The sequence below is a fragment of the Hyaena hyaena genome, unplaced genomic scaffold (genome assembly GCF_003009895.1).
Source record: "Hyaena hyaena isolate Hyena2069 unplaced genomic scaffold, ASM300989v1 scaffold_14, whole genome shotgun sequence".
Classification (NCBI taxonomy): Eukaryota; Metazoa; Chordata; class Mammalia; order Carnivora; family Hyaenidae; genus Hyaena; species Hyaena hyaena.
In genome coordinates, this window is record NW_024080646.1 from 884,355 (window position 1) to 899,132 (window position 14,778).

The window sequence follows — 14,778 nt, forward strand, 5'->3', positions numbered from 1 at the left end:
AGCCTAGGGACTGGGAGGTGATTATTAGGTAGAAAGATCAAGAATTACAGTCACCAGGTGGCAATTAGAAACTAAAAATTCTACTCCTGTCAATCACCGTGTTAAGTTCACTCTGACCTGTTTTTTGACAAAGCATCAAAGATAAAAATAGGCAGTACCCTCCTTGTCCCCAGGAGATTTATGCAGAACAGCCCAGGATTTCAAGAGAAAACACTTCATCCTAGTCTGGTTGGGTTTTGGGGCATTCTTTCTGCCTCTAAAATTCCTGACTGTCATTTCTTCTAAGACACAGATGGTTTCCTCCTTCTAATAGCCCAGGAAAACAGTGCTGGTGTTTTAGGTACCAAGTGACAACGATGTTTCCTAGGGCATCTCTGCTCTGCTCACAATCCAAGCTTAGGACTCCACGTCAGCACTCTTCTGGCTTTGCAAAATTTGATTCCCAAACCAAATGACACACAGCAGTGTTTTAATGGTAGGAAATTGTTCCCCTGAAGACTTCTTTTCCTTCATTCTTTGGTTCCTAGAGGCTGTATGTGGTCACGTGGCTAAGGTGTGAGCTACGAAGCCAAGCTTTCCTGCCCTACAGAGTTCTGGGAGATGCTGGGCAAGTGGCCTAGGCTTTGTGAGCCTCTGGCCTTGCTTTTCTTTCTTATAATCAAACCTGGAAAATAGAGCCTGAACAAATAAGAACTAACAGTTGAATGTTTACTAAAGTTCCAGACAGTGTATTATGTGCTTTACTCATTTTAACTCATTTAATTCTTGGCAATAATCCTATGCAGTAGGGGCTATTAACTATCATCCAGATCATAAAATAATGAAAGAACCAATATACTTTAAAAAAAAGGCAACTAGATGGGGCACCTGGCTGGCTCAGTGGGTAGAGCACAAGACTCCTGATGTCAGGGTTAAGTCCGAGCCCCACCCACGTTAGGTGTGGAGATTATGTAACAAAGTAAAATCTTCCAAAATAATTTAAAAAATTTTAAAGGCAACTGGGAAGGCCAAACTGGGATTCAAGCCCACGTAGTCCTCTTTCAAAGATGAAGTTTTAACCACTCTGCACCACAACCTTTTGTTGAGGTTAGATTTCACCCCATGTATAAATATTTGTGTGTTTACGGAGTGTGTTTACTATGTGCCGGCCACTCTGCTAAAATATGCTAAGGAACTGTATTGACAATGAACTGGAGATGCAGTGATAAATAAGACCTAGTTTCGGCTCTTGTGGAGTTATTTTTCTTTTCTATCACTTTGTAGAGTTAGAGTTCACGGGTTCGAGTTTCATCTGAGTTCAAAACATACTGCTCAAGGTGATCTTCAAGTGAATCCAACAGAATTTAACAGTGAATTTTTGAAACAAAGATATATCAGAATGGCTTCCATTTGAATTACTATTTAAACTCCATAGTATTTTATGAATTTTTTAAGGAAGCAAATCAAGAAAGCATGACTTGAAAGTGATGAACGAAATGATTTTTCTGGTCTCTCCTCCCAAGAGCCCACAAAACTTCTTGAGTTTATCAATTTAAATCCTCCCCAACCCACCTCTTTTAATACATTTATGCCTCCATCCCTCACTCTACTTCTGCAATAACTTCCTACAGTATGTTTGTACCAGAGAGTAAATTATGGCAGGGAAATATTAAACCAGAGCAGCCTTCACACTTATTTTAAGTTGGCAACAATAATGTTTCTTTGCAGTTGCTGTTTCCTCCTGATATTTAATATAGAAATTCAGATCCATGATATTCTAAGGTTTTTGACCATGAAGTTTCTTGCTAAATATAGATTTAACTAGGGGCATCCTGGGTGGCATCCAACTCTTGGTTTTCAACTCAGGTCATGATCTTGATTATCTTCATCACCCACTCTGTGGGTTCAAGCCCCGCGTCAGGCTCTCTGCTGTCAGCATGGAGCCTGCTTTGGATCCTCTGTCTGCTTCACGCTCTCTCTCTCTCAGAAATAAGTAATCATTTTTTCTAAAGAGAGGAATATTTTTAAAATAAATACAAATAAGTATAGATTTAACTAAGCACAGATCCTCTTCACTCATTCTTTTAATGTAAATGACTGGGGTGCTCACCCTGGTCCAGGCTCCAACCTAAACTACGGAGGTGTTATCCGTGTAGCAGAGGAAATGGGTGGATAAAAAGCAACTACTCAAGTGATATAACAGATGCAGCTCAGTAGGTTGGAAGCAGAAAGGAGGAAGAATGGAATATGTGTCTATATGGTATATAACCTTTCATCAAGTGTGACCAGGAAATGCGAGGAGGTGGGTTGTAAAATGAGAGGGAGGCATTTGAAGTTTTTCCTTCCAAAATAACCAGGTCACCACTTTCAAGTAATCTAAGAAATCGAGTGGCACAAATATATAGATGGTACTTTTTAATGACTATGCAAGAGAAAATGTGGAGAGCATCTTGTTGATGATAGAAACATATTAGCGTAGCTTTTAGAGTAATGAGTTCTGACAGTTAAATAATTGCCATAAATGTTTCATACAGTACTGGGATCATTTGACATAAAGACGCTATGCATTCTGCACAAGAAACATAGAAATCATCCCAATACAGGGGCTATCCAGTTATAATTGGTGGTTGAGTTCAATGGATTTCATGCTAAGGCGGAATCTAAGAGGAATCCCAACTGGGCTGACAGGCAGGAGACCGACCCCTTTGCCTCTTTATCAAAATAATAACAAAGCCTTTTTGATCTCTCAATTTTGTATTGAGCGTACAGAGGGTGCCACAGGATGTTTGCAAGCAATCATTTACTAAACCTGGAGGTGAACTCCTTTATAAACTCAACTATAGTTTTGTGTTACTGGGTTTTCAAAATTAAGCGACTTATTTTTCGGGTGGCGGTGGGAAGGGTTTTTCTGGAAGTTCTTTCCGATAAACGCTGTAGATTCTAACCTGAAAAGGTCTTTTCAGTATTTGATGAAGGATCATTAATGGGCAAAGAATTTTAGTAGGTTTTCAGGAGCCGGTGCCACGAAGCAGATTCACAGTTGCCAGAAAATCAGGCCAAGGAAGACTTTCCAAGGTGCGTTTTTCATACCTAATGTTTGCGAGGGTCCTGCTCGTTGTTTGCAAACTGCTCAGGCAGCATCTGAAACTGTTGTTCTGCTAAGTCCGTTAAAAATTTATTTGCACTTGGGGTTTTTTTTGGTTCTGCTATTGCCCACCACCCCCCTCTCCCCTCTGGCTTTTGCTGGTAGAGACCTGCCCTGGGGGGTATTTTGTCCTGGGAGCACAAAACTATTTTCTTTTCTGGAAATAAGTTGACGTCAACTGGGAGCTGTTTTTGGTTGCTTTGTTTCCCGGAGCGTCCAACCCAGCACACCGCCTCCGGCAAACTGCGAGCAATTCAAAGCAGCTCGCCCAACTGGGAGGGAGCTGGGGGCCGGGGAGCAGAGGGGGGATCGCCTGCCAAAGTGGGGAGACCTGGGGAACTGCTCTGCTCCGGGATTGGAACGTGGGCCAGCGTCCCCAGGCCGCTCCGGACCTCAGCCCCTCGGCGCACTGTGCTCACCGGGAGGGCCACGGGAGGGCAGCCCCTAGTAGGTAACTGGCTGGGTGCCCACCTGAGTTTTCACCACTAATGAAATTTCCCTGCCCGATTGCTCCAGCGGCCGGAAAACCTGGGAGCATCCCGCGACAAAGGGCCAGCCGTCCGGAAGTAGTCCTATGCGACTGGTGTGTGCGCGGGTCGCATGTGCAGCTAACTTAGCTGCCTGCCTATTGCCCTGAGCTCCGGGAAACAAACAAACGCCTTCCTACACATTTCCCGAGACACAGTGCATTTTGGACAAAGCCGGCAGCACCTCGGGGATGATTCCCGAGGAGCGCAACCACCGAACTCCTCACCTCCCCGGACGGTTCTCTGCGGATAGCAGGACGCACGGAAGCGTGTGTCGTGTGTGTGTGTGTGTGTGTGTGTGTGTGTGTGTGTGTGTGTGTGCGCCTGAGGAGCGGGAGAGGTCCCGGGAGGCACGGACTTGCTCCAACTTGTTCACACCTGGCGCAGTTTCCCCAACGCTCTTCGGCGTCCAGGGCCGAGGAAACACGCGGAGGGCGAGCACAGATTGCTGGACAAGACCGAGTCAAATCCCACCTAGACGCCCACGCGGCCCGGAGACCCAGCGTCCCTCCCTTCCTTTTTCTTTCCTTTAAAAAAAAATTACAAATTGACGGACGGGTTTCCACTGATGCGTAAAGTTATAAGCTGTCCAGAAAGGGAGACGGGGGAGTCGGCGAGGGGGGGAACGGGCAACTGACAAGTCTACAGCCCCAGTGCCCAGAACTTGGTTGGACTCGAGGGCAAATCCGAGGACGTCCTGGAGTGGTTAGCAAGGCTGCCTCACGGCAGGGTCTGCGCGCCCGGGGTCGCGGCGCTGGGGCCCGTCGCCGTTGGTTCTCCTTGGCCCCTGGGGCTGGGAGCGGGCGGAGCGCCAGGGGACACTTGGGCTGCCCGGGGAGGAGAAAATTAGGATGCCGTGCGAGCTCGAGGTGGAATGGGTTGTGCCGCCAAAGAAAACAACCGAGGTCTCCCGCAGCTCTGGGGGCGCTGCCCCAGGGCCGCGAGTGCGGGAGGCGGGCCGCGAGGACGCGCCCGGAGTCTGGGCGCGCTGGGGGCGGGCGTTCGGCTGGAAGTGGGACAGTGTCTCCTATGGGAAAGCGGGACCCGGCGAGCTCTTTGGCCGCCTTTCCAGTTTCGGAGGTATCCGCCCCCGTGCGCCGGAGGCAGCGCAGCCCCGAGGGCGAAAGAATGGCGGTTGGCAAACTTGGAACGAGAGCGCGCTCGGGATCCGAGTTGCCAGAATTGTGGCGGCGGGGGCGGCCGAGACCCAAGTTCACTTTTCCCGCCCGCCCGCTGACGGGCCTTAGGGATCGGCAGTGCTCTAGCTCCGACCAGGTGGAGAGCCTCGCCAGAGGGAGTTGTGGCAGTGCGCTCCGAGGGCGGGAGGGCGGCGGCCTAAGCGGTGGGGAGGGGTCCCTGGGGTCCGGAGCGCCTCTCCCCGAGTCTCCCCTCCCACCCGCCCCTCCCAGTCTTTCTTTCTCGCTCCTTCCCCAGGCTGGCGGGACCGGTGCAGACTTGCCCTAGACCTACGGGGAGCGCCCCAGGTCTTTAATGACAGCTTAAAAGAGGCTGTTGGAAAAGTGGAAAGGGATGAGGCTGACGTGGGGCGGGTTTCGCTCCTTTGCAAGAGACGGAAAGGGAGCTGGGAGCCGTGCGGCTGGCCCCAGGCCCCCGCGCCTAGCCGCCAGCTAGTAGGTGGGGGAGTCGCCGCCGCCAGCCCCATCCCGCTCCCAAGCCTCGCCCGCTGCGCCCTGGCCGCGGGCGCAGAGAGGGTGCGGGGCCTCGCCGTGCCTCCTCCACCCTGCTCATTAACCTGCCTGCTCCGCTCCGGGCGGCCCCAGACACGGGCTTCTCCGAGCAGCACCCGCGGCCCGCCCGGCGCTGCCGCCTCCCCGAACCCCCGGCTCCGGGGGGCGATGAGGGGGCGGTGGAAGGGGCACTGCTCCTCGGGCATTACTTAGAGAAGCGAGACCGCCCCGCCCTCCCGCCGGCCCTCCCTCTCTCCCGCCCGGGCCCGCGCGCCACTCCGCCAGAGGGTAAGTTGGGAGTGTTTCACCCCCACCGACAGCTCTCCCTCCCCTTTCTTCCCCTCCCTTCAAAGTTTTCTTAGGAGTAGGGAGCGGGGTGGGGGAGGCGGAGGGTCCAGCCAGCCTCCGTCCTTACCCTCTCCCTCTCTAACTTACCCCCGCCTCCCCTCCCCTCCATCCCCTGCGCGCCGCTGCCCCTCCGGAGTAGCGCTCCGAACTGACAATTGGAGCGCGGCTCCTTTAAGAGCCCGGCTTTGCCTCCCGGTAGCTGAAGGTCATTAAACACAAAAGCTCTCAGCGCTGCGGTCCAATATAGCGCATGCGCCCTGCCCGAGGACTGGCAGAGAGACGGCAATATGGCGAGAATGCCTGGCAGCGGGGACTGTAACACCAGCGCGGGCGGCAGCGCCGGCGCCGCCGCCGCCGCCGCCGCCGAGAACAATGGGGAGCGGGGCGAGGGCGAGCGCGGAGCTGGGGGCCACGGCCGCCCGCACTACTGCAGCGCGGGCGAGGAGGAGGAGGAGGAGGACGACGACGACGAGATCCAGGAGGTGCAGATAACGGGGGACGAGGAGGACGGAGGCGGGGGGCTGGAGGAGGACGAGGAGGAGGAGGAGGAGGAGGAAGAGATGGGGCTGGACTGGGACGAGCCCCTGGAGCCCGAGGACTCGGCCGGGGAGGAGTTAGAGCCCGAGCCGGTCCATATGATCAATATGGACCAGAGCGCCGCGCTGGAGCCCGAGGCGCCGCCGCGGCTGCTGGCGCCCCGGGCCCGCGGCGGGCCGCCGGGGGACAGCGCCGAGCTGGACCCCGACGTGCTGCAGCGCCCCGAGCGGGCCCGGCTGAGCGAGAACACCCGGCTGGCCACCCGCTACGCCGTGCGCATCTTCCGGGAGTACCTGAGCGAGAAGGCGCAGAGCCCGGACTTCGAGACCATGGACAAGGGGGCGCTGTGCCGCGTGCTGCGCTCCTTCTACGCAGAGGCCCGCTCCAAGAGCGGCCAGCTCTACAGCAAGTCGTCGCTCATCAGCATCCGCAGCTCCCTCAACCGCTACCTCAACGAGCCCCCGTACTGCCGCACGCTCGACCTCACCAAGGACCCCGAGCTGCGCAGCGCCAACCTGACGCTGGCCGCGGTCATCCGCAAGCTCGAGGAGCAGGGCGCCGGGCCCGTGGTGCAGAAGCAAGCCATCACGCGGGCCGACCTGCGCAAGCTCTACACCTCCAGCGTCTTCAGCACCAACACGCCCTTCGGGCTGCTCAACAAGGTCTGGTTCGAGACTTGCATGTACTTCTGCACGCGCGGCCGCGAGAACCAGCGCGAGCTGGAGGAGGACTCCTTTGGGCTGGCCATGGATGAGGACGGCCGCAAGTTCGTCTACTTTAAGTCCCTCGGGCCTTACCATAAGTCGCGCTCGTCGTCGTGGAGCAAGAAGCGTGCCGAGAGCAGCGACGAGGAGAACTTGCCGCGCATGTACGAGACGGGCACCGAGTTCTGCCCCTACGCCAGCTTCGTCAAGTACCTGTCGAAGCGCAACCCGCTCTGCAAGGCGTTCTTCCAGCGGCCCCGGGACCACTGCAGCGAGGGCGATGTGACCTGGTACGAGAACAAAGCCATCGGCAAGAACTTGCTGGGCACCAGGATGCAGATGCTCTCGAAGGCGGCCAAGCTCTCCAAGACCTATACCAACCACTGCATTGGCGCCGTCTCCATCGCCACGCTCAACAGCATCGCGGGCATCGGCACCAAACTGGGCTCGCCCGCCCCGCAGGGCTGCTACGCGGAGGTTCTAAACGGGGCGGCTCGCCACCACTCCCCCCACCCCCCCACCCATCCCTCCCACCACCACCGCCCCCAGCCGCCCTTGCTGGGGAACACCTATATCCTCCCCAAAGACAGCCAGGTCGGGCCCGACGTGAAATCCGAGGCTGCGCCCAAGCGCGCACTGTACGAGTCGGTGTTCGGGTCTGGGGATATCTGCGGCCCCTCTTCCCCCAAAAGACTTTGTATCCGCCCCTCGGAGCCTGTGGATGCGGTGGTGGTGGTTTCCGTGAAACACGACCCCCTGCCTCTTCTTCCAGAAGCCAATGGGCACAGAAGCACCAATTCTCCCACAGTAGTTTCACCTGCTATTATTTCCCCCACCCAGGTAACCAAACTCTATGCATGAAATGTTTCTCTGGGACCATTTCGGGACTAACTCGTGCTAATGCAGATCTGGGGCCGGGGCGGGGAGCAGTTTTTAAAAGTACCAAATATACTGAATCAGATTTGATTTGATTTGATTTCACCCTTAACTCTTGGTGCTTTTCAGGAAAGTTTACACCTAACCTTAAAAGAGCTTAAGCCAAGGTCCCTAACATCCAGTGCTGCGCTGTAAGACTAAAACTTCAAAGTTTACAGAACAAAAGGGTTGGAGGCAGCCTGACTGACGATTCCCTGAATGCATGAGTTTTATAAGGCACAGTGCTGGAATGCTGCGCATGTAAAGGAGGTAGTTACTTAAAATATATTTGAATAAAGTAACCATTACAGTATTCTTGCGTATTTGCTATAGCTTACAAAGATTTTTTTAAAAAGTTATATATTAAGAAAAAGAAAATGTGCCAAGCCCACTTCCTGTAAGTGGGTGGGGAGTGGAGAGATTGGCAATCCAGTGCCAGTTTATACTGTAACAGGTAGCAGAACGTAAAGTGATGTTTGGGGTTCACTTTCCGTAAACTAAAGTGACTGTTAGTAGAGGGAAGGGGTGTCAGCACTACCAGCCAGGCCCCCTGCCCGGTGGTGCCTTGCACCATGGCACCAAACGTGCTATCTCTCCAGAGCCCCATGGGGAGGACAGGTAACACCTAAGAATATAGAAATTTAATGAAGACAAATGGCACGGTAGAGTGGCAGGGACACCCAAAGTTAAGAAGTTGTAGCCCAGAAGCTGAGCCCGCTTGGGCAAGTCAGTTTACCTCTCTGGGCTTAAGAGTCCCCATCAAGGATTAAGGAACTGTTTCAATACAAAAATTAGTTAATTCTAAGCAGTACCAAATTCTGGGTTGAGACTGAGGGCTTAAATGGATGTTTATTATTATTTTTCCTAGAGGAATCTATTTGTATTGTTAAAATTGTATTGATCGTTTGGCTACTCTTCCTCTAGGACCAGAGACAAGAGGTCTTTGGGGACTAGGCGCTATTCTACTGAAGGCTGGAGGTTTTACTACTCTGACCTCCGTGCCATCAACAGAAGTAGGAATTTCGACTGTAAGTCTGGAGGTGTAGTGCAGGCCTTCGAAGGAACAGATGTCTGGGCCCTCTGTGCTTTCTCCAAAGTGGAAATTCCAGTTCTGGACAGTCTGACCCTTTCAAAGGTTTACCAGCTAATCAGCAAGCCTCAAGGCCAACAGAGAAAGGGGCTGTGAATGATAATATAAACAGCAAAGTTCTCTAAAACACACAAGACCCGCAGGCTATGCGTATTTCTGTACTTGTGCGTGCGTGGTACATTTCCGACAGACCAGGAGGTGGTTTTTATGGAGTTGTAAGGGCAGAGAGGAGACTTCTTCGTTGGAGAATTTGGGTTTGCTTTTTCTTTGAAAGCAAAAATAAATGCTCACATTCTTCTGATGAAGTAAGACCCTTAAAATGTCCTGGTTTAGAGGAGTGCCTGATTAATTAAGAGTTAAAAGCCTGAGAAAGTTTATTAGAGTATATATCTGCTTGGAATAATAATGAAACCATTGGTCTGCTGGCATCTGTCGGCTGCTTTCTTGACATCAGTGTCATATAGAATCGAGTTAAGATTCACAAAAGATGGAGGAGGGAATTGTTCCCGTCGGTTTTGTTTTGGTCTAAGGAATGCAATTGCTCTGTCACAGCCTTGTCTTAACTGAGTGAGATAAATCAGTTCTATAAACCTGAATACTGATTCATTTATTTTTCTTGAGTTACTGTCAGGTAAATATAGATGAAAGTTAAAAAAAGATTTTTGAGTATCCATATGTTGGCTAGATTGTTATTATGCAAACATTATTATAGTTGAGTTCCTTGTAGTTAAAACACTACAAAAAGTTGTTCTTTTTGCACGGATTTAACAGCCAGCTTTTCACGTATGTTAAAGTAAGTTTTTTTTTTTTTTTAACCAGCATTATGAAGTTTAAGAGAACTCTAGTGATTCCTGTAGAACTCACTGTATGAGGTCTCAGCCCTCTAAGAACAAAACAAATGTTGAGTTTGTGTAGAAAGGTGATACTAAACTTTTTCTTCTTGTATTTGTTAAAGTCACTGTACCATTGAGATCCGGGGCATTTCCTGAGGATTGATGACCGGCTGGGGTTACTGGCCCAAGGTACTGCTTCAGGCAGTCAGTTCCTCTTGCTGGTCATTAATCTTCAGGAAATGCTGTTGTGTGCCTTGAGCTTCAGTCATTATTACTTAAGTATAAACACAGGCTATATCTAACCTTAATATTGGCCAGACTCCTCAAGTGGCATTGAACAGAACTCCACCGTTGACCATATTCTTCTAGACTTCTTGATGACACTCACACCCTGATGCTTTGATGCTCTTCTAACATTGCAAGTTTCGCAACAGATGAAGAGCCTATTGCTTTAAATGCATTTACTCTTTTTACCTCTTGAGAGTGTTAAGTGGGTCGTTTATGGGACTGGTTGAAAAATGAATGCATTCAAGGATTAACAATTACGGAATTTGTGATTTTTACTCACGTGAAGTTCCTGGCTTTTGTTGGTTTGGTGGGGGATGGGCAAGGGTTATGGTAGCATTGTGATGGTTGCTTTAAGAAGTTCCCTGTAATTCTCTGGAATGGCTGTGATAAAAGCAAAGGGTAGTTTCCAGTCTCCCTCCCTTCCCCCCCCAGCTGTTGTGGTCTCAGACGATCCAGTTACTGGTGCAGCTTCTCAGCGCCCATGGAGGTCACATGGCACCTTTTAAGAGATTTAGTTTAGCACAGCCCATCCTATGTTTTCATAGCTGTTCTCTTTTCATGAAAATACAGCATTTTTCCTGCCTCAGAGAACAGTTCTTCTGCTTAGATGGATCATAGAGATTTGTAACTTTACTCTTTATTATTTGCACACAACGAATATGGTAAATGTCAAAGTTTTGTTGCTAAAGCTTTTATATAAAAGATTGTGCCTCTCTCCAGCACCAAAGATGTGAGCATTAGCTCCCTAAAATGTAGACTCAGACACCTTCATGAGCTTTTGACAAAGGTGTCTTCAGGTGCACGTGTTTGGCTTTAACCCAGATTATTTCCAGAAATACTTTTCAGGAATTCTCCAAGTAGGAAATAAGAGTAGTGGAAAGAGACTGGAGTTGGTGGTGCGTGTCCCCTGTGTCTGTTTCATTGCCTTCATGGGGGCCAGAGTCAGACCTGACAGTTTCCCAGCTGAAAATGAGAGCAGCCTCTCTGTAGGAAACCGTACTGCTGTTCCTGACCTTGCCTTTGAGAAGTCAAAGGCACTGGGAAACCAGTTTTCATTCAGGTGCTTAGTGTGGGAAGGGAGAAGGGATATTGAGTCAGTCTGCTTAATAGACAAAACCAACAACATGCATTTTATGCATTAATGAGATAATCGCCAGTCTTATTTTTAATTTGGGAGGGCTACTCTCTTTCTTAAAGAGAGAATCAATCTGACTTCTATAAACATGGAGGAGTTGTGGATTTAACAGCCAGAGCAACTGTAACATGACTTCTTTGTAATGGTTATCTGGAGCTGTTAGGATTAACTGCCTCGTTTAAATCAGGATATTTTCCTGATATTTAATGTTAGCTTGTGGCTACCTGCCTTTTTGCTATTGCAGGAATAGTTGCTCCCCGTTCAGATTGGTGGAAAAACTGTCAGTAACATTAAGGGTGTAACCTTTTTTGTTCATTTTAGGAAACAGTTATTGAGCACCTACTATTTTGGCTTTTGTACCAGGCATCTTTATAAGTTAATCCATTTTCCGCTTGGCAAGTAGTTGCATTGGCAAGATTTTGGCCTCATGAAGTATTAAAACCAGATCAAAATAAGGAAAATTAAAAGGTGATATGCTTAATGGTTTGCAGCAGTCATTTTGGGAAACAAATCTGTATTCTTAACTCTTGCGTCTTATTAGTGTTGTCATTATGCAAGTGAATTGTTCTAAATGCTATAAACCCACATATATGTCCGCTCACTGTCTATTAAATCTGATCCAGGAAACAGGGAAAGAAGTGCTTGCTGCCGAACGAGAAAGTGGGTCCCCCATTCATTTAAAACTTAAATCCTTGTATCACCTTGATTTTAAAATCTATCTCCCCAAACAAATGTTACCTAACAGGCCACCCTCTTGTCACTGCAAGTAAGAGCCCCTTCTTGTAATAGGACTGCTCTTTGTATGTGAGACTATTGAAATCAGGCTCCGCCTTAGCCCAGGCCAGTCAAAACTCCAATTATTTAATAAAAAGTTAAGTCTCAAGTTACCTTTTGGTGTCTTCGCTGCCATTTCAAACGCAGCATTGGTACGGGAATTGTGATGTTGTCCCCTGTGTTGAAAATCTTGGGAACAAACCTATAAGCTGGCAATCTGTGGGTCTGTCATACCCTAGACCTTTATTTCTACTTCTCTTGATTGATGCCTAACTGCATTAAACTAGTTAGTCAGGGTTCCTTTTTAAAGACTTCTGTGGAGAATTTAGATAGGGGTGAAGGTAGAGGAAATTAGTTGGTCCAAATAGGTGTGTCAGTTGACCTTGATAAACTAACATGAGAGAAAATGCAGCTTTCAGATTTGAAACATTGCATGGGCAAACTTTTTTTAGTCACCACTGGTGGTGTTCCAAAGACCCCGAATTCAGTTCAACCATTGCTGATGGAGAGCCTCCTCCTCTCTGCGAAGTGCTGCCCCCACGAGCAAGATTTGGCCCTTGCCCTCAGTCCTCCATGGTGCTTTCCAGACAGTGGGCCGGCTAGTGGACTTCAAGCTGGAGTGATTGTCTGCTTGATACATGGACATCTCCGTGGAAACAGAGGAACTTTAAAATTTTTAGGTTCAGTAAAATTTTGGGCTGTAGACTTTAGGTTTTCAGATTTGTAAAAGTTTCTCTTTGCCTGCTATTTCTAAAGAGAGGATGGGCTGTGAATGGTGTTGAGTCTTTAGTACAGGGAATGAGCATAGTCTAGAAATAGAGTATTTAAGCTGGTTGAGATCCCTCATCACAGCAAGGGCTAGATTTCATAACACCCATAGCTTTGAACTAGACAGCAGACCACAGTGTATCCACTGAACCACAGGAGACCAAACCTAATTAGACATGTTTTAGGTTTTCAGTAATTCTCCCTTCCTCTGGTCCACTTCCTTTACAGTCAGACTTCCTTTCAGCTTATAGTGTAACAACCTGACAGAGTCCTTTCTTTCTCCTTAAAAAAGATATATTTAGGGGCGCCTGGGTGGCTTAGTCGGTTAAGCGTCCGACTTTCGCTTGGGTCATGATCTCGCGGTTCTTGGGTTCGAGCCCCGCGTCGGGCTCTGTGCTGACTGCCAGCTCAGAGCCTGGAGCCTGTTTCAGTCTGTGACTCCCTCTCTCTCTGACCCTCCCCTGCTCACGCTTTCTCTCTGTCTCTCTCCTAGAAATAAATAAAAATAAAACATTTAAAAAAAAAAAGATATATGGGACAGCAAACTTTTATAAGCTGCTGATTTTTTTTTTTTTTAAATTCAGATCCTATCCTAAACCCGGTCCATGTCTGGGATAACCGAATTTTCAAGAACAACAAAGTGGGAGATCTCTTACCGGACTGTAAACGGTCCAGAGCATCTGAACTTTCATCGGGAGTTTTTGTCACAGCACTTTGCTCCACTTTGGGAACCCCAGTGGGAGCTTCCTTCTTCTGGAGACCCAATGCCTTCTGAGATTTGTGATTCCCGTTTAGTGGCCGCAAACAGTGGCACCCCTGCTGGCTGTAGGCAGTGAGTTTGGCCGTGTTATATTTCATATGTGGGGGCAGGGGGGAGGCAGGGAAGTCCTAAAGCATAGTCCTCATACTGGGGGAACAGTGTGAAGATGGCAGAGGGCTCCCATGTGTTGTTTGAGTCCATGTGTATAACCCTGGAAAGCTGAGGGAATTGGGGAGACCTTGAAGGAGAGGATTGGGAGCCTGCCAAAACGGTGGTTCGGTTATTCCTACACCGCCGGTTCTGGGCCTCCCACCCCTCCCCCCAGCCCGCCCCAAGGTAGACTTTTGAAAATCCCCTTTATCTTGCAAACTTTTCCTGGGAGGACCCAGCTTCATTCACACCTTAAATTATTGCTTTCCCCTGATCTGCTGGCAGTGAACCCTGGCAGATGGGGCATTTTGATCTGGTCTAGGAGGAAGGAGGTACCTGCTACCTAAAAGGGCTGACAGATTTAAGAGAGCATTAGGTTGTAGGCTTCTAGGAAAACAGGAGAGGAATTCAGAAAGGAATGCTCTAGGATGGCAGAGATAAATGGCGCTTCCTTTGTGAGTAATATGGTCACCAAATTAGAATGTCAGGATTAGTCTGGAAGCTTTTAATCATTATTTTCTAGTTTTACTCCGTGTCTCCAGTGCAGGTTAACCCAGCTCAGTCAGGTGCCTCACCATTCATTCCCGATCTTTCCTCTCAATGCAAGGAAAAGGGAACTATTATTTACAGCACCCATCCCTTTTGGGTGCTTTCTGCCACACGCCAGACACCAAGTTAGTAGATACACTATAGATATGTATGTATATTAACGTGGTACTTGTAATACATCCCCCCATATAGAGAGCAAGGTCATGGATCAGTACATTAATACAGATACAGCTATACACATAATCTGTGTGTAAACTTGATACATGAGAAAAGTGTCCACTTTGTTATTGTAGTCTGAGAGAAAAGTGTTTAAGGCACGTTTCTTGAGCTTGTGGATTAGTTACGATACTTGAACTTGCTATGTTTTTTGCCATGTGGTTTGAAGGGCTGTAACTTAGAAATGAGAAGCGCGTTAGCATTCCCAGCCTCCTGGCCATTCTAGGTCAGTGATTGGATCCGATCCAGGCAGGAATGATGAGGGGCGTGCTCTGGCCATGCACGTCTCATTCTGTTGGGCTGAAGTCTGTGGAGACCAAGGGGGCTCCCTGTTAGCAGGGTTTCGATGTCAGCTGTCATATCCTCTGACTG

General features: G+C 49.2%; 1 protein-coding gene across 2 annotated transcripts in view; it reads left to right on the forward strand.

The window, feature by feature from the left end:
- Positions 1-5,590: 5,590 nt before the first annotated feature.
- The window catches only part of KCTD1 (potassium channel tetramerization domain containing 1), a 91,203-nt gene continuing 82,015 nt past the window's right edge, over positions 5,591-14,778 (forward strand). The window contains exon 1 of one of the 2 annotated variants that reach the window (XM_039218318.1): positions 5,591-5,627. Coding sequence is in view for 1 of the 2 variants with exons in the window: in XM_039218314.1 (XP_039074245.1) it covers positions 5,975-7,768 (1,794 nt within the window). In the remaining variant the exon portion in view is untranslated. Of the gene's footprint in view, positions 5,628-5,854; positions 7,769-14,778 lie in introns of those variants that run through there. The other variant, XM_039218314.1, reaches the window with a different exon arrangement.